Source organism: Notechis scutatus, chromosome 1 (assembly GCF_049901735.1).
Source record: "Notechis scutatus isolate UNSWTSFEM ecotype Mainland chromosome 1, rNotScu1.2, whole genome shotgun sequence".
NCBI lineage: Eukaryota > Metazoa > Chordata > Lepidosauria > Squamata > Elapidae > Notechis > Notechis scutatus.
In genome coordinates, this window is record NC_142009.1 from 310,914,464 (window position 1) to 310,934,980 (window position 20,517).

At 39.9% G+C, this 20,517-nt stretch overlaps 1 protein-coding gene across 2 annotated transcripts; it reads right to left on the reverse strand.

Moving 5' to 3' along the window:
* Positions 1-11,544: 11,544 nt before the first annotated feature.
* Positions 11,545-19,760, reverse strand: ZBTB42 (zinc finger and BTB domain containing 42). Of its 2 annotated transcripts, none has more exons than XM_026670113.2 (2): positions 19,357-19,760; positions 11,545-17,630 (listed from the first exon to the last, which is right to left on the reverse strand). In XM_026670113.2, the coding sequence occupies exon 2, from the start codon at positions 17,614-17,616 to the stop codon at positions 16,186-16,188; it is 1,431 nt and encodes a 476-aa protein (XP_026525898.1). In that variant the 5' UTR covers positions 17,617-17,630; positions 19,357-19,760; the 3' UTR covers positions 11,545-16,185. The 2 variants fall into 2 exon arrangements, with proteins under 2 accessions (XP_026525898.1, XP_026525899.1); XM_026670114.2 differs by having other exon boundaries at positions 11,545-17,455; positions 19,357-19,755.
* Between the last annotated feature and the right edge of the window lie 757 nt (positions 19,761-20,517).

The window sequence follows — 20,517 nt, forward strand, 5'->3', positions numbered from 1 at the left end:
TACTCAATATCCGTCATTTGCACCCTGGAAGTATATACATGTGACTGTGGATACTTACTCAGGATTTTTAATGGCTACCCCTCAAAGAGGTGAGATGGTTAAACATGTCATCAATCATTGCATTAAGACTTTTTCAGTTGCTGGTACACCTAAAACTTTAAAAACTGATAATGGTGCGGCTTATCGGAGCAATCGGTTTTGATCAGTTTTGCAAACAATGGTCCGTGGAACATAAATTTGGGATTCCATACAATTCTACTGGGCAAGCTATTGTACAACGGCATAATGCCACGCCAAGACCATGTTGACTAAATTAAAAAAAGGAGGGAAGCTCCTGGGGCTTCCGCGATTCAAGATCAATTAAATCTAGCTTTATATACTTTAAATTTTTTAAATTTGTCTGGTAACCCCCTATAGCGGCCAGCAGGCATTTTTCTTCTCCTTCTACAGATGCGGTGAGACCTCGGGTGTTGGTGCGGTTCCTTCCGGATCCGGCATGGGTTCCTGCTGAGCTGATAACGCGGGGACGTGGTTATGCAGCAGTTGAACATCTTGGTCAAATTCGTTGGGTTCCTGGTCGGTGTGTTCGACCGGATCATTCGCAGGCACCCGTGAAGGAAGTTTCGGAGGAGCAGGATGGCGCATCTGTGGTTCCTGATTCTCTTGATGCCGATGGCTTGGACGCGGCGCTGTGAAGACTGGGAAAAGATGACTGCTTACCTGAGATTACCAACTTGTATGCAGCAGGTTTCTTTGGGGAACCGGACTAAATTAATCTGCAAACAGCGGTATCCTTTGGTTTTTCCAGCATATTGGTCCTGGCACAAGGATCAAGACATTCTTTACTCGGGACCTGATAAGGATATTATATCTTCAGCCTGTGCAACAACTCTGATCCTGTTTAATGTTTCTGTTTCAGACTATGGACAATATCAGTGTCATTTGGAGTTACCTAAGTTACATTATACAGACTCTCTTTCCATTCGCCTTATGCCTCCACGAACTTCGATACGGAGGCAAAGAGATGTTATTAGATGATTAATGTAGAAATGTCTGAAATTCGTAAAGTTACTTTGCAAAATCGATATGCTTTAGATATTATGTTAGCTGCCCAAGGAGGAGTTTGTGCTTTAATTCATTCGCATTGCTGTGTTTTTATACATAATTATGAGCCAAACATTACAAAGACTGTTCAGGACATGGAAGATCGTATTGCTCAGCATCAATCTGGAGCCGATGGGTTTAATGCATCATTCTGGGACAGTCTGTGGTCCTGGCTTCCTGATGGATCATGGTTTCGCTCCTTATTGCAAGGGTTGTTATTATTATTGCTATATGTATCTTATTATGTTGTTTTATTCAATGTATTCCTAATCTATTACAAATGTGTACCTCAGTCTTCCGGCGTGTGGGATCAGGTCATGAGGGAACTGTGTACTATGCCACTAAAACACCCCCTATCTTTGAATAAATAAAAAAGGAGGGAATGTGGTAATATATTTTATTAATCATTTTCTGTAAGGCCTTTGAAATACTAGCAATAGGTCTAGGGATATAGACATTCTTGGTGGGGGTAGGAGTACCTTTGCTCATGAGTGTCTCATCCTGTTTTGATCTGCAAGTTTAGAAGGAATAGGAAAATAGGTAAAAGTTCAAGGTACACAGTTGTGCTTTCTCATGGGACTTTCCAAACTTTCCCATGAGACTTTCCGTGGCTGTATGATCTCATCCTAGTAAGGTAACATCTGGGACTTTCCAAGATTGTGTGTTCTCATGCTGGTGAAGTAATCTCCTGTTGAGGTCATTGTTTTCTGAATATGCATACTGTATTTTTGCTTGTGTTTTTTCTCAATAAATACTGCTACCTGAGTTCACTCAGGGCTGGCATTTTCTCAGACATTTCCCTGTGTCTCATTTCGAATGTCAGTCCACCATAATCTCAATCTTTTTCCTCTCTCTTCTCCCCCAGTGGGAGAATTCCGAACTCTGCTTTCTAATCTAAGATATTAAAGCTTGTGAATTGTTGCTCAGCATTCCCACAAAAGCAGTTGAATTTATATCAACTTAGCTTACTGAGCATTTTCCAAATAGGTCAAAAGCATCCAGCTTTTTCATCCCTCCCTTTTAAATGATGCTCCAGCTACATAATTATTGAACTTCTGAAACATCTTGGTTTTGGGCTATGATTTAAGAAGTACCAAACCAGAAATTTATCTCGGGTGAATACATTGCTGTAGAGTACTATTAAATAAGGAATATAGGAACAGAATATTTTTAAATACATACTTTTGTATAAAGCAGCACAGAACAATGTTGGTTACCCTCCTCCCCCAACACTGATCCTCAAAACAATCTTGAAAGATAAATAGAAAAGAAATAACAAGTAGTCCAAATAACACAGTAAACTTTTATTTCTTGTCTAGCTGGGAGTTCTGAATACAGTTCTTAATGTCTTCCTGTTCTTCCTAAGTCCCATTGTTCTTTTAAACACTTCAGTTTTCTTTTGTCATTTTCTGTAACTTGGTAAAAAAAATGCCCGGAACTCAAGCTAAAACAAGGATTAAAAAGCAATATGACAATTGTGATAGGAAAATAAGTCCAGTAGGGAAATTGTGGACATTAGGAAAAGAAAAATATGTCTGACTTGAAAGGGATGGAGGTCATTGAAAAACCTTATTGTGGGTATGAATGAAAGCAAAAATCTACAGTTTAGTGACAGTTGCACAAAATCCACCAATGATTGGTGGTTAAAGAAAAATGAGCCATTTGCTTTGTGAAAATTGGAGGACAAAAACAAGAGATTTGGTGATGTAAGAATGAATGACAATGAAGATTAGGTGAATATGTACTGTGTTTCTCATATAATAAGGCCGGGTCTTATTTTTTTTGAGCCCCGAAAAAATGGCTAGGCTGTCTTTTCGGGGGTGACTTAATTCCCACCCTCTTGCAATTTCGGGCGGGCGGGCAGGCAGCAATGGCTTGGATGTTGACCTTGGCGTTGGTGGGGCACTTCATATTGGGGTCAACGCAGGCAGCACCATATCCGGGTGTGCAACAAAAGTACTTCCTAACAGCAACCCCCCACCCCCACCATTCCCCCCCATTTCGCATATTTTAATATAGGCCTTTATTTGGGGGGAGGGGATTAATTTCATTTCATGCCTATAAAACATGCTGGGACTTCCTACTGGGGGAGGCCGTATTGTTGGAGAAACAGGGTACTTAGAAAGGTCTTTTTTCAAAGTTACAGTGATTAATGAATCTATTCATAAAAGAATGAATATAAATCTGAAAAAATGATTATTTATGATGAAAATGCGGTAGAATTAGTGAAATATATTAAGATGATGAAAGGTTTAAATACAGGATAGATCATTTTTGGTAGTATCAAGAATGATGGTGATTACCAAAAAATGCAGAGCAATTTTGAAGGAAACAAAAACAAATAGTTTTGGAACTGAATGATGAAGGTTAAATAAGGCCTTTTCCAAAAAGTGAAGCTGATTAAAAACAAAAGTGTTAAATGAGTTGGAATGGAAATGGAAAAAAAGATATTATATACAGTAGATAGTGTTATGTTCATGAACATAATAAAATGAACGCTGTAAGTGCCCAAGGGGAAGTAATGATGGATCTCATAAATGCTGTGAGAATCATTAAAAATGGTAAAGCTGCAGTTAAGTGATGTTAGGTGAAGGATTGTTAAGATATAAATTTGATTTGGTTGCAAGGGTTCCCCAGTCTTGTTCTCCTAAGCAAAGCATTGAATGCAAAAAACAAAGGGAGATTAAATTTGCCTGGATAGCTGTTTAGCATAATTTTGATTGAAAGGGAAGAGTGAACAAATTTTGGAAAGTGCAGTATACCATTATACCAAATAAGGAATGCGCAGGCCAGATTTTTCCTGTTTAGCAGCAATGTATGAATTGAGAAATAAAGTTCACTGCACTATGCTGATTTCCAGAATCTGTGGAATAAAATGAACAGCCTTGAATTATTGAATTGATCAAATACAGAACTTGTTTATTGAATTTGCAAGAGATGTATGATGAAAGTAAAGCATGTCAGAGAATAAATGGAATGCTTAGCAACCAACGCTGAGCAGGAAATAAGACAAGGATAAGTGGCATTCCTTTGGTTGTTTTTGGGATAAACATAAAATGACTGTACTAGTACTAGAAGTATATTGCTTGACAATGTAAATGTGAGGTGTGCCTCTATATGCAGATATCTTGTTGCTAAGCAGTTAAATGATTTGCAAGAAATTTTAGAAAGATTATATGATTCAATGAAGTGTGAACCTGAAAATGTGCATCAAAACCAAAGATAATTATGTTGAAGAAAAATTAAATAGCAATAGCACTTAGGTTTAGATACTGCTTCACAGTGCTTTACAGCCCTCTTTAAGCGGTTTACAGAGTCAGCCTATTGCCCTCAACAATCCGGGTCCTCATTTTACCAGCCTCAGAAGGATGGAAGGCTGAGTCAACCTTGAGCCAGTAAGAATTGAACTGCTGGCAGTTGACATAATTAGCCTGCAACACTACCTTTTTACCACTGTGCCACCATGGCTTAATAAATAGTGTTATTGCAACTTAATGTAGAAGACAGAAAACTACAAAAAATTGATGAATGTATGAATATTGGTAAAATGTTTCTTAAAGATAATGGATGCAGAAATGTTACAACATGCAAATTTGGTGCCTAAATTCATATTATAAATTTTTTGGATTAAAAATTGCCAATTTAAATTATCAAAGGCCTTCTCTGCGTCTAAAAACATAAGTGCAATTTGTTTTTCGGGGTGGGCTTCGTAAAATTCTAAAACATCTAATACTATTCTGATTTGTCTAGTCGGGAGAAATCCATTTTGGTCTTCATGTATATGCTCATTTAACATTCTTTTTAGTCTACTTGCTATAATAGAAGTAAATATTTTGTAATCAGTATTTAACAATGAAATCGGCCTATAATTTTGTATATATCAGGGATCCGAATCCTCCTTCGGGATCAGCGAAAGCAATGCCCCCCTCCATGAGTCCGGCATCCTGGCTGCCAATTTGAAAATATTATAACAACCATTTATGATACACAACAGGCTAATATTATAATAAATGGGGAATATACCCGCCCAATAAAAATAGAAAAAGGAGTTAGACAGGGCTGCCCATTCTCACCCCTGCTCTTCATATTATCACTAGAAGCATTATTAATGCAAATTAGACAGAACCCAGACATAAAAGGATTAAAGGTTAAGAAAGAAGAATATAAGTTGCAAGCATTTGCGGATGATATGATTTTTTTCATTGAAGAACCAATAGAAAGAGGACAAAAATTGATGAATGAATTAGAACAATTTGGAGCAGTAGCAGGACTAAAAATTAATAGGAAGAAAACAAAATTAATGACCAAAAATTTAACAGAAAAGCAAAAATTAGAACTAGAAGAGGTTATGGGAATACAAGTGATAAAGAAAGTTAAATACTTAGGAATATGGTTGACAGCACATTGTAAGACACTTAAGGAAAATAATTATGATAAATTGATGCAACAGGTAAAGAAGGATTTAGAAACATGGGGCAAGCTGCAACTTTCATTATTAGGCAGGATCGCTGCTATTAAAATGAATATTCTTCCAAAATTCCTCTATATATTTCAGATGATCCCAATCAAAGTACACAAAAAAATTTTTCGAAGAACTTAATAAAATAACGGTAAAATTCATCTGGCAAGGGAAAAAACCTAGAATAAACTTAAAGGCAATGCAGGATATGAAGTGCAGGGGAGGGCTGGCACTTCCAAATTGGGAGTTGTATTATAGTGCAGCCTCTTTAGTATGGTTGAAGGAATGGGTGAATTTAACCAATAAGAGAATATTATTCTTAGAAGGCCATGACTTGCAGAGGAGGTGGCATGCTTTTTTATGGGATGTTGGGAAAACTAGCCAGAAATACTTTCACAGACACCTAATCAGAGATTCATTATTGACTAATTGGAAGAAAATACAGAAAAAAACACTATTTAAAAATGCCAATTTGGATTTCAACAATGGAGGCCATGATTCACCAAATAATTTGGATCTTATTAAAATGATTAAATATAAGGACCTATTGGATATGCAAGGAAATCTGAAATCACGGCAAGAATTTCAAGATCGGGGACTAAAAATTGATCAGTGGGCATATCTTCAAATTCAAAGTAGATATAAACAGGACAAGAAAGAATTTGGAATTAACAATAAACTCCAGCAATTAGACAAAATTTTATTAGGATCAGGCAAAAAAATATAACAAAATTTTATAATTATTTATTAGAAGTAGAATTAGAAGAAGAAATTGTAAAAGGGAATATGATAGCCTGGAGTAGGAATATAGGACGCAGTATCACCATAACAGAATGGGAAAAGGTCTGGGGTAGAAATAATAAAATTACAAAATCGGTAGCATACAAAGAAAATACCTATAAAATGTTTTACAGATGGCACCTTCCCCCTTCGAGATTAGCGAAGATGCACTCCAATATGAGTCCGAATTGCTGGAAATGCAAAAAAAAAAGAAAAAGAAGGAACCTTCTTCCATATATGGTGGTCCTGTATAGAAGCTCAAAAATATTGGCAGAAAATTAGAAATTGGCTGGAGGAAATAACAAGAGAACAGATTGAGTTCAAACCAGAGTCGTTTCTATTAGGGATCTTTGATAAACAAATATCAAAAAAAGTGAAATATATAATAATACATATTCTGACAGCGGCCAGATTGGCTTTTGCACAATGTTGGAAACAGCCTCATGTTCCATCAGATGAGATGATTATTCAAAAAATTTCAAGTTGTGCAGAAATGGACAAATTAACCTTGGCACTAAAAAACAAAGACACTTCAATATACTACAAAAGCTGGAACTGCTGGTACAGATGGATAGGCCAAAGATAGATTTCACACTAAAAGGCAAAAGAGGATAGGATAGAACCATAGTAGTGATATATAGAGATATATGTAAGGATTAAGTGTGTATATGGCATAAAATAAGGATAAAAAGGAGGTCTCACAAACTGTTGAAGATGAAAATGTTTTTAATTGTTTTCTGTCTTTTTCTTTCTATTTTCTTCTTCCTTTCTTTTCTTTTTCTCTCTTACATTTGTGTATTGTTGTTGGTTTGTTTTAATTGTAAAATCAATAAAATTTATTTTAAAAAAATGTTACAACATGCAAATTCTGGTAGAAAATGGGCAACACATGATCTGTTAGGAGGAAGGTAGGTCAAAATAAGTGCAAATGGTTGTCTGTAAGAGCCCTTTTGCCCTTTACCTCATGTGGAAGTGAAGTGATATCAGGAAAAACCTAAAAGTTGTGTTTCTATGAGAAGTGCATGTGGTAAAACTAGAAGAGGTCAGGTCATGAAGGTATGATACAAAAGAATGCATCCAGTAGAAAATAAATAGGTGGATGTCAGCTTTGGGCAGATAGAGCAGGGGTCCCCAACCCCCAGGCCAGGGGTGGGATTCTACCAGTTCGCACCTATTCACTAGAACCGGTTGTTAACATTCTAAGCAGTTCGGAGAACCGGTTGTTAGAATAAATTACTGGCCTAATCCTGTAAGGAAGGCAGGAAGGAAACATTCTGGTGTTGCTTACAGAAACTGCCTCTCTATTTTTTATTATTTATTTTATTACATTCTTAGCAGGATTAGACTTCCTGTCTCAGGAACTTCTCTGGAATTTTCCCCCCCTCTTTTGCTGATACTTTGCTTGTGTGGAGGGACCATTCAAAGTTACAATGGTACTGAAAAAAGTGACTTATGACCATTTTTCACACTTACGACTGTTGCAGCATCCCCACAGTCATGAGAGGCCAGGCGAGGAGATGTGTGCCTCGATGTGAGTGATGTTGAGTTGGCCACACCCAGCCAATAACATGACCAAGCCACGGCCACCAACTTAGCCATGCCCACAGAACCAGTTGCTAAAAAATTTGAATTCCACCCCTGCCCCAGGCCACAAACTGGTACCACTCCGTGGCCTGTTAAGAATTGGGCCACATGGCTAGAAATGAGTGATGGGATGAATGAGTGAAATTGAAACCATCTACCCTCCCCAATCCATGGAAAAATTGTCTTCCATGAAACCGGTTCCTGATATCAAAAAGATCGGGAGACGTTGAGATAGAGGATCAAACTTAAAAAAAAACCACTACATGAAGAAGGATTGGGTTGAGATAAAAAGTAAGACTAAGAAAGTGATGGAATAAATGAAATCCCAAAAAAAGACAAGAGGTGAGAATTTAAAGAACCTAAGGCAACATGGAAAGCAGTTACAAACATACTAAGACTTTTCAGAGACAGGAAGGCAGAAGAGAAATTGAATGAAGTTAAAGTCAAGTAGATTTATTTCTTCTTTTCCCTCTTTCATATCTTTAGTTATGTCTTATTCCTTTCCTGTTCTTCATGCAATACTCTTATTCTAAAATAGCAGGAGTGAAATGTGAATAGTGTATGTATAACCAACAGGTCTTTAGTAGCTGGGTTCATGCTATGCCACATCCAAACAAACCACATTATCGCTCATTTTTGAGTGTGTGTGACCTTGGCTATTCAATTGGACATGAATCATTATCCAACTACATACTCAGCAAACATATGTCAGATGGTGGGCTGCCCAGCCCCGCTTCTCCTTCCTTGGTATCTCAGGAATTTTGATGGGGTCAGTTGGTGCAAGAGGGGACACTTTGTAAATCACAGAAAAGCTTACATTTCCAATTGACTTGGAGGACCTGGGTTGGAAGGGTAGGCCGAGTCTTCTCTCACTCTCACCATATTCCTGACTCAGCATCTTTGCTGGGCTGGGAGAAGTGGAGCTATTGCTGTAGGATGAGTGTTGTGGCCACATGTGCAATCTGTGTGTTTTTTTAGGAGGATTTATGTCTCCCTAACCATATGTTAGCTCTACGTCTGGGTAACTTGACATGCAAAGACACAGTTAAATTGAACTAAGCAACCCACAGTTACAGATTATAGCCAAAGCAAAATACCTTTGTTATAATCTCGGTTTTTATCCGAGTGCAGAGAACATGCTAAAACAAACCAGAACAAAGTTTAGTGTAAACAGAATTGAACATATTCCTTATGCTAAATAAACATAAACATAGCATGCATCTCTGAATCACATATACCACACTATGGCTTGATGCAGCATGTGAAACCTGTCAGGTTCAAACACCTGCAAGAGTGGTAGGAAAGTTGAAATAATGTAAAGGAACCTAAACATCATGCAAACAAGCTCCTGTGACCTTGCTGCATTTTGGCAGCCAAGTGAAACTCAGCTGGATCATCATCCGACAGCATTAACAACCATTTGCAAACAGAAAATCAACTGGAGAAAGACTTGGAGGAAAGGAACTCTCTCTAGTTTGTGTCATGAACTGAAGTTGCTTGATGAACTGGAGGAGCCACCCAGCAGAGGGCAACAGCTTGAGGCTTAGTGTGAATGCAAGCAGGTGGCTTAAATGCCAGCTTTCCGCCAATGACCCCTTAGCCTTTGGAAATGCTGTCAGTTCTGACCAGCATAAATTGTTTTTGGCTAGGAATCTGCTGCTACATCAGATTTTCCTCCCACTATATCTTGTGCCAGCCTTTTCTTAGAGATACTGCAGAAGCTGTCACTTTGAAGCACATAAATGTCCAAGAATATTAATGGACTTCTTTGTTATTGTGTTCAAACCAGGTTGGCAAGTCTTAATTTTCTAGGGCAAATCATTCTGAAATGACACAAGTGCCAGATGTGTGTACAGAAATGTGCAGCTGTGCTGAAGAAGTGGTATAAAACCAAAGATTTTGGGGGGATAGGGTAGAGTTACAACAAATTAGCCCCCTCAGTTAAAACAGGGTAAGTAAAAAAATATTAACAAGCAATGAAAGGAACTTGCCAGTAGCATGAGGGCATCTTTGTCTGGTTGTAGTGTCGAGAATGAGAGTTCTCAGGATTTGAGGGGTGCAATGCCAGACTTTCCTGCCATTCTGAGTGGTTAATTTTTTTTTTTTTATGGTTTCGGAACTTACACCAATTCAGGCAACACTTTAGCTCTGGACTTACATACCTCTGCATACATCGCTTTTGAGAAAATGCCATTGCAGTAGCCACACTGAATGTGTACAACAGTGTTTCTCAACCTTAATGATTAAGATGTGTGGACTTCAATTCCCACTCAGCACATGGGCTGGGGAATTCTGGGAGTTGAAGTCCACACATTTTAAAGTTGCTAAAGTTGAGAAATGTTTTACAGAGCACTTTTTCCCCCAGCCCTGATTTATTACGGAGAATTCCACCTTGTTTCAGTGAGATATCATCAAACTGCCTCCAACAACTGGTGACTGGTCAGATACTCACCATTTCAACCAATCAACAGCGAGGCACTTTCTGATGGTTTCCTTGATCCCATGCATCTACCTTGCCCTTTATTTCAGTACTGCTTCTTGAAATGGGAATTGTGGTGGTGGTAGTGGATAGCTTAATTCCAGTTCTTGGGAGATGCTCATTTTATTTAATTCTCTTGCGGCTTCTTTCTACGGAGACCTACCCAGCCTTGTTAATTCAGGAATGCTTGGGAGGACTGGATTACAAGTCACATGTAAAACAGAACACCGTGTTTTTCTCCTAAGGCAAATCCTGCAGCACAGAGGACAATTAGCAGTGAATAATGTTTAACCCTCCCATCTACGTGTATATCCATTTTTCTCTCCTCTTGCAAACCACTTTTAATCATTTTCCGGGGCATATTTTTATCACGCAGGTAAGTTATTCAAGAGCTAGAGTCTGTGATGGATGTGATCCAATTTCATATCACAGGGGGACCACACTTTCATACATTACAGTGAATCTTAATAGGGATGGATTGACTTAGCCCTGTGTGTGACTCAGTTGTACAATTTATAAAACATGGATCGTACCTTGAAACTGTTGCATCAACTCTGGCAATTGTGGCAAAAGCCTATTATTGATTGAACAACATTCATGTAAGTTTTCATTTACATTTGCAGAGAATTTTCCCACGAGCATTCTGTGAATATTCATGAAGCAGGAAATTTGAGGGGCATGGTATTGCTCACTTAACAAGCTGTAGCAATGTTCAAAATTGTTGATATCTGTGCACTGAATAAAAGCCACTTTGTATATTCCTTAGCATATTTCAAGTGGGTATTCATAAGCATGTGTATAGGTAAACAAACAGGCATCTGTGACTGACTGCAGATTTCTGAAGCGTGCATCAGTGTATTGCAGCACAAATTCATTTCTTTCTGTGTAAGTGTGAAGGGCTTACCTTCTCCTGTTTACCTACCTCATTTCTCTGTGAACATCACTTTTTGAAGGTTTCATTCTGAACAATATAAATATTTTGAAATAAATAAAAGACTTCACTTATAACTCTAGTGTGTTTTATTCAGTAAAGACAGTTGTAATCACGATTGTCACAGTTTTTTCCTTTTTAAAAAAAGCACATACCAACACACATTTTTTTTTAAAAAAAGGAACAAAACCACACAGAAACTAGACATTAAAGTTTGTCAAAGTCATTTTTATGCGATTGTCGAACCTAGCCTAAAATACAGCATAAAACCAACAATGAGAGGGTGAGGGCAATAATTCACTATAAAACAGTGAAAGAACTTTTTTTTTAATAAAATATAGTTCAATCCAATAGCTTTTCTACATACTATACACTATAAAAACTCTCTCACAAAAATTAGTGTCTTTAAATATACATATTTGAATCTGAACTGCACCAAGATTAAAAGCAATTTAAAATAGCAGATTTTTTCAAACATTAACTTCACAGTATTGGTTTGAAGTAGAAGACAAATTCAGTGTTTTAAGTAAAGCCGTACTATGATAAAATTCGGACTCCAATGAGTAAAATCAGAATGGAGCCCCCAAATTTCCAGTTATGCTCTCCGCAAACCAGAGCAGCTGCTGAATATTAAGGAACAAACCTAAGTATACAGTGCTTAGTAATTTTCTGTGGAGTAAAGAAACATTACAAAAAAGCAAACAAAACATGCTCAGAACTATTGCAACGATTTAAAAGAAATCCAAAGAATGAAAAAGATATTTAAATAAAAGTGCAATCTTTTTTTTTTAAAAAAAAGAAGTGATTAACCCAGAAATTTTGGGAAAGAATAAAAAGACAACACTTCATCTGCCACCTGTTCTTTTTTAACTGCAGCAGAGAGCATCTCCAAAAAATTAAACTTAGCCAAAAAACAAAAACCTCAAAGTCAACCCACTGGTATCCTATGGCACTTAATTTTAAATCCTTCAACAAGTACCAAGATAAGAGGCAAATGGGTTCAGGGACCCAGGTACTTAAATCCTTCCTTGTAGTGCCCCTTGTATTGTGCCTGGGATAAAAGCATCTCTTCAGCATTCTCCCCTGCAGCCAAGAAAGGAGAGCTCTTTGCAAACCATCAGGACTCCACATTGAGATCGGTATTCTTCCGCCATTCCACCCAGCATAGGATCAGCATATAAAGAGCACTACATTCTGTGTACTGGTTCACATGCTCACACATTCACTTTGTAAAACAGGTACAGAAATAAAATTAAAATCACAAAATTCACACTTGTTATTCTGAAAAAGCTCCACAGCAAGCATTCCTTAATTTAAAAAAATCTAATAAATACTATATCAAGTATCATCAGGAGGAAAATATATATAGATATATAACTTAAATTTTAAAAAGAAAAAAAAAATAACTTAACTTGAAGGTTTTGTTCAGTGCTATTTCCAATCTGGGCCAAGGGGTGGGGTAGACAAGAAAGGACACAGTACTGCTGTCACGTGTCTTAGGAATATGGTGCTCTATCATGCGCCTTGTTAGTAAGAATGTTTATACAGTCATCAATTACCTACAACCAAAAATGTCCAATTTCACACACTATGGCCACTATCATTTAAAATAGGAGTTAAAAAAGCTTGCACCGTATAAGTTTTAATCTGAATAAAAAGGAGTCACTTATCATAACATCTCCCTCTCCCAAAAAGCTATATTGTAGTTAATGTAGCAGTTATGCTTTTTCATAGCACTATTTCCTAAATATTTTGGCTACAATTCAAAAGGAAATGCATAAAATCAGGAAGGAAAAAAATTAAAACTGAGACACTGCTTTACATTAACTCTAGAGATAAAGAGATGTTATTGTTTACATGCCTTTTCAGCAGGGGGATATATTATTGTAAAAAAAGATCCCAACAACCACCCACAATCACTATTTTGGCTGAGCACATAACAATCCCTGTGGCAACAACATATGCAACCTCCCTTTTGGGGAATTCTAATAATGAAAGGGAAGTGCTAGATAATATTTTCTGCAACATTAATATTACTTGCCTTTTCAAAAAAATCACTTCAGAGCATCCAAAATGACAGTAAATTTGTTTTGGCAATCCTTCTCTAGTCCCATTCATTGAACATCAACTTCTCAGAAATCTGATCAGTTATACTTTTTTTTAAATAAATATTTTACATATGCAAAAATATATTTTGTGGATATCTGAAGGCATGTTTAATAACATGACAGGCAATACATACTGGAATTAGGTAGAAATAAGTAAACACCCCATATTTGTTCCAAAGGTACCACAACATTTCAATCTGTTTTAAGCTCTCCAAAATACCACACAACCCAAAGCCACGTAATAATACTTTGCTTATAAGCTCATTATGCAAACCAATATCAAGCCCTCCCCATCTATGCATCAGTAGCATTTTACAAGACTTGATCTATGAAAATGAACTGATATATCAATAAGAACACAAAGTATTCTAACAGCAGAGGCAGCTATGGGGAGACTTCAGAGGTAAACTGTGAATTTCTTTGCTGGCAGATCTGCTTCCAAGAGAACAGTTCCTGCTCCTTTGCAGTCCTATGAAATAACTCACACTAAATTTAGCCTTAGTAAATGTTCGGTGCCACAAAATGGCACTGTTTTCTGGAGACCAACAGATTCCCCCATAATTTGAAATGCAGAAGAGATCTTTTCAAAAACTTTTTGAAGATTAAAAAAAGCCATGTGCATATTATAACAAAGGTTTTTTTTTTCTCAGAAGGAAATTATGCATTACTGTGACTGCCATCTGCACCTCCAACATGCTCATCTGATTCTCTCATAACTTTTCAAGGCGCCATTCATTTGAACCCATTTCTCTTCTTCAAACCCAAGCTTATGTCCATCAGCTATTTCAGCGAAATGTGCTTCAAGGGTCAGGCAAAGGCTGATTCTTCAGTTTCCAAGAAATAGCATCCCCCCCACCAATCAATTGACTTCCTGCAGCAGCCAGATGTTTTAGAGATAGGTCTAAGTCAGTGCTAATGGGAGTAAAGCATGTGTGAATGCGTAAGGAAGAACATTCATCCTTAGTACACAAATTATCTGTTTATATATGAACAGATGGATGGGCACAGCAACTATGAATGCTTCATAGAGAAATGTCTTCCCTGCCCTGGTTCAAATAAAAACAGGCCTGTGAGACTCAATTTGAATTATTCAGTGGGGGAGGGAGAATAGTGTAGTCTGATCTTGCACTTTTAGCAGAATTCTGACAGCCTAGGCATCACCATTTCCTAATGACTGCAATCAAACAACAATGGTATGGGGAGGATTAATCACAGTTGGCAATCTAAGACCAAAAATAACTTTATAGTTGATGGTGAGGGCTGGATCTTTTACATGTAGCAAAATGACTAGAAAGGCAATGGGCCTTCAAATACCACCACTTATTTTCATTGACAAAGTAAAACTATTACAGTATGTTTCAACCATTGAAAAATCTGCAGTACCTTGTTGACTGTAAAATCCCATCCCCAAATCCTAAAAACCATGCCTGTCAAGTAATTTAAAGAAGGATTTTTTGGGAATTAGGAACTCTCAACAATCTAAAAAGGTAAAAAAAGTTAAATTTTAAAATTCCAATTTTCTCCCGCATAATTTACCTGAAAAAAGTGCTTTTGTTAGAAGCAAAACTAGAGGACTATATTAAGTATGAATGTGTTGCACCAATTTATAATGCCTGCATCTTGATTCTCTTCTACACTATTTCAAGATTCATCTTGAAAGATTCTCTCCCAGGTTTCCTTCAGCATTAATCCAGGTATGAATGCACAAGTAAGACCCTTTCATTCCACCCGTGATCCATAGGGGGTGGAGGAACTACTCTGGCTTTCCATATACAAGAGCCAAAGTTCACATCCATAATTCTATACATGATAGCGAAGAGGGAAGAAAAGGACACACAGTCAGGACCACCAATGAATCAGAGCTGCAAGAATACCAATAAAGGTGGAGAACAAGTATTTCACTACAATTCACAAGAAATGTAAATTCAGAGAGAAATTCCAAAGTATTGGCAAAGGCAAAAGAGTAGCAGCACCAGTGAGGCTGATGGTTTGGCAGAAGAGTTTCAAAAGAACAAAACTATCACCTGCTGATAAAGGGGGAATTTTCAGCCTCACCTTATACTGATTTCAAGGCCTCTTCAAATTATAGTAAAAATTATCATAAAAATTCTAGATAGTCCCCATGAGGCACATGAACTCAGATTTCTTCTCTCTCACACACTTCATAAATTAAAAAAAGCGATCCCTCCCCCTCCCCCTTTGAATTTTTGCTTGTCTGGAACAGATTAAAAACACTGACTAAAAAAAAAAAGCAACATCCAAAGCAGGAAAGGAACTGGGGCCATTAGAACTCTTAAATTGCCTACTTGAGGCATCTGCACTGCAGATACGAGTGCTAAACTGGAAGGAAGGGAGGAGCTGTTATGCAGGCAAATCTAGTACATCTCACCCAAGGAGCACTTTTGATCAAGGTTTCTATTTTCCTCACCATATTTCCAACTTATCAGAAGCACATCCACCAAGACAGAAGCATACCAATTACAGTAAACCAAAGAGATTAAATCAGCTTCTATCCAAGAATTCAGATTGAAATTCAGCTTACTTGTTACTCCAAAACGAACAGAATATTAAGGGTAATTGCAAGCCTACAGTAGGCCCAAAGATAGGGAAAATGCTCAATTGAAACTTTCCCTCTATGAAATGTAGAATTACATTCTCCCAACCCCTCAAAATATAATTTGCCCGAAGTGAATCAACAGAGTGAAGAAGTCCAATAAATGGTGCCTTTTGGCAACTTCTCTCAAACCACCAGTGACTTTACAAGGCCACAGTGAAATTTACGGATGTGTCTGTATAAATCGCCTGACTGAGTGAATCGTCTCTCGCACCACTTGCAGCCATGGGGCTTCTCCCTCGTGTGCACCACTGCATGGCGGCTCAGGTTGTGAGAATACTGGAAGCTCTTCCCACACTGACCACAGGTGTACGGTTTCTCACCTGAGTGAGTTCTCTCGTGTCTTTTCAAAGTGTACATACAGGAGAAAGTCTTGCCACAAAGTGTACAAGTAGGCACCGAACCATCAGGGGAAAGCCTGGTTCTTGAAACATCCTTATCGCGGAAATGAGAGCTGAGATGCAGCTGGAGGACATGCGGGCTAGGAAAGACTTTGCTGCAGAGCGGGCAAATACAGATGTGACCTGGAGGCACCAAGACCCCCAAGGATGGAATGTCAGAAGAATCCATGTCATCTTCACTCACCTCCCGCTCGTGATCTAAGTCTTCCTCTGGCTCTTGGGAATTGCCATTCCCTGCAAACACGTTTCCCAATCCTGTCATCAGGCTCTTGGCAGAATTCCCCAAATGCTGGTTTTCTAGGCACCTTGCCTCACTCTCTTCTCCATCTGATAAAGATTCTGGCTCATCCTTAATCAGGGGTTTGCTACTCTGCTGCTGACCATTGGAAGCCAGCTGTCCAAAGACATAGGAGGGGTGGAAGGAATCCTTCCCTGCCACAGACTTGAAAGACAGGTCTAAAGCGCATTCTATGCCAGATGAAGCCAAGGAGTGGTTAAGAGTTCTTTGGGACAAAGGTCCCACTGAACTACAGGTATTAGCTCTTGTTTTCTCAGCTGCCACGGTGTCCAGTTCTGCTTCTGCTAATGCAGAGTTGATACTTACAAATTCAGAGGACCAGCCCAGATAGCTACTGTCCTTTTCTTTTCCAGCTGATCTTTCATATTCCATAGCAATCAATTTTTGTTTATTCCTGGGGCTGAGCTCACGCCCCAAGGGCACTCCTTCATCAAGGACCCGCATGTCCCTTTCCAAAGGGATCCCACTGCCGTTCATCTTTTCATCCCCGCACAACTCCTTATCTTTCAGCTTGCCCTTGCAGACTTTCACAATGTCATACATGTGAAGGTAGCTGGCTGCAGCCAGCACATCTTCAACCGGGAGGCTGTTGAACTCCAGCTTGCCTTCGTACATGAATTCAAGCAGCAAGCCAAAGGCTGGGGCTGTCACAATGTCACTGTTCAGATGCACAATGTCCCTTTTGTCTAGCTGGTCCCTGTAGAAAAGATGGAAGTACATGCTGCAAGAAGCGAGAACAGCTCTGTGGGCTCGGAACTGAGCGTCTCCAACTAAAACAGTACAGTCACACAGGAAGCCCTGGTGACGCTGCTGACTCAGACACTGCAGTAACTGCCGGCTATGGTCTGGGAACTCCATTCTTCCTTCATAACCTGTTCAAAACAGGAAAAACTTGAATGCTACTCTAAACCACAGGGCTTCAAACCAGCTATTAATAAACAAACAGATTGGCTGGGGAGGGGATAACTGGAACCTTGGGGATAACAGTTCACCTGTTAACTGATTGCAAATTTTACTTAATTTTTTTTTATTTTCAAAAATTCCTCCCCCCATCAGAGCACCTGCTTGAAAAACAGGAAAAACTTGACTCTTAAGTAAACCAAAGCTACTAAGGAAGTCACTCCTCCAACCTTTGCCACTCAAGGCTTTAAAACAGAAGTGGGGGAGGAGATTGACTTCAGAGTTTTATGCATTCCTGGAAGTCTTAATTCCGACAGATCACGATAACTGCTCAATTTTAAAAAAATGTATTTTGCACCCCCAAACTTAAAAATATTAATCCAAGAAAAAGCATAACTACATTGGCTTTATTCTTTTAAACCATCACTTGTCCTTCAAAACAGAAATCAGAGTTATACCAGAAGGCATAGTTAAAACTAAGATGAAACTCTGAAAGTTATTAAAAGCAAAAACACAATTTAAAACAAAAACCCATCCCAATATTTTGCAGTTCCTCCTCAAGCTACCAGTAATTAAGGCTCCTCTGAGGAGGGCATATCTCAGGGACCTTACCTTGAATAGCCGGGGAATACAGAGTGAAGGGTTCACAGGGAGGAAAACGAATCCCCCTCCCAAAAGTTCTAGAACAGCCTAAGCTTTTTGCTTCGGGTCTCCCCTCCCCCCATCACCCAAATGTTTGGGAAGAGAAGAGGCTTTCGCTAGCCAGTAACGGAAGAATGCTTGTGTGTGTGTGTGTGTGTGTGTGTGTGTGTGTGTGTGTAAAAAAAGAGGGGGGAGAGAGGGGGGAAAAAAGAAAGGAAAGAGCGTCTGGGAGGGAGGAGAGGGATGGGAGGAGTGCTCCGTTTGCTAATTACACCGCAAGCTGGAGAGTCAGCTGCTCTGACTTCACTGCGATGGAAATGCTACCTCCAGCTGTGCCCCTTTTAATGCCATATGTTACTTCAAATCTAGCTACCAGCCAACCACAGCTTGCTGCCTTTTAAAGTTCCAGCAACAACCCCCCCCCCCCATTTATAGACATCTATTAAATCTCAAACTTAAACCGAGTCCTTTCCTCATTCTAAATCCTGTCGCCGCCTCTCCCTCCCCCCCCCGCTTCCACACCACCCCAGAAAAGTTGCTTAAATAACAATCTTATTACTAATTATTCTTAATGGAGGACACACAGCTTGATCTTTGCAGAGGTGCACGGAAGAGCAGCAGAAGGGAGGGAGGGAAGAGAGAGAAAAACAAAGTTCGGGATTTGCAGTTTGCAAACTAAACTTTAAAGGATCCTTCTCCCTCCCTCCCCTCCCCCCATTTAAAAAAGCACATCGCCCTCTAGGGCTAAGATGCCTTTGGGTGAGCTCTCCTATACTCTAAAGTAGCAACACCTCCCCCCACACACACACCCCACCGGTTCTTTCTAACTTTGTAAGGCAATCCCGTTCAGCTTCCCCCTTTGTGCTTGGAGCCCGGCGGAGCCAAACGCATCCAGCAAACGGCCCAAAATAGCGCGGAAGCCGAACACTCCGGAGGCAGCCAAAGGGAGCTCTGCCGGGGAACCGAAAGGCCTCTATCCCTCCCCCCACCCCCACGAACCTCCGCGGAGGGATGGGGAAAACCTGCAGCTTGGAAAAATGCTGCTCGGCTACTCACCCGCCTGGCCGGGCGCTGCTCAGAGGTGCCGCTGGAGCACGGCATGTGCTCGAATCTTTTTTTTTCTTTCTTTTTTTCTTTTTTTCCCCCTCCTTCACTTCCCTGCCTCAAACTCTACGCCTTCCCCAGATGTGCTTCCCCCTCCCTCGGCTGCTCCGTGTGGCTGCTCCTTGTTGCTGGTAACTCAACGGGAGCGCTCCTGTGTGTTGCGAAGCAGGTTGTTAGCCTGGGCGCTCTCGCGATACTTTCCGGGCCCGGGGTTGGAGAGGGGGGGGGGAGAGAGTGCGCGCGGGCTTTCTTTTCGCTTCTCGGTCCGCACACAATAGCGGTCTCAGCCGAGCTCCAGGCGTTGCTGGTGGGGCGCTGCTTCTGACGCGCCTGCGGCCGGTGTACGCACTGTCGTCTGACTGCTGCTGCTGGCAACCCCCCCTCCCACTTTAAAACACACACACACACACAAAAGTCCCTCCTCCCTTCCGCCGCCAGCCAGCCAGCCTGCCAGGGCTTCTGTTCTGGGCAGCGGCGGCAACAGCAGCTGCTGTGGGTCCTCAGCTGCTTCTTTGCATTTGTAAATCCTGCTCGGGTTTTTTTCCCCCCTCTCCTCTTAACTCAACCCCTCCGTCCCAGTCCCAACTCGCTAGCAGCTTAAAAGGCTACAAGGAGGGAGATGTTCGTGGTTGGGGCGGGTGGTGGTGTTTGCGTTTAGAAAAGCGCTGTAATTTTACAAAAAGGTCCCGTTTTGAGCAATGGGAGGGAAAGAAAAAGGATACACACACTCTATAAATACAAATATAAAATGCAAGTTATCTGTACGCAGCAGTGTTTCCCTCTCAAGACCTCGAGAAGAAAATAGCTTTGTGTTTGTTTTCAGACGGGAAAGAGTAGGATGAAGAGATGAATTCTTCCTCCCTCCCCCCCCCCAAAAAAGAGGAAGCCAGCTGGTAAACACGAGAAGCAAAGAAGCGGATTTAATTCAAGGAGGCTGTGTTGGATTCGGGCTTGTGCTTCCCTATACTTTTCTCGACAACTGGCAGGGATTCGTTGCCCCCTTGGCAGTTGTGGAAACTCCCGATCGGTGCAGTGTTTCTTTCTGTTCGAGACCCGCCTCGGTAGTGGGACTCGGCACCGTAACACTGGATTCCTCTGGTCGCTTTTACACAA

Coding starts and splice junctions, on each gene's coding strand:
- ZBTB42 (XM_026670113.2), bottom strand. CDS start 17,616: ATGGAGTTCCCAGACCATAGCCGGCAGTTACTGCAGTGTCTGAGTCAG.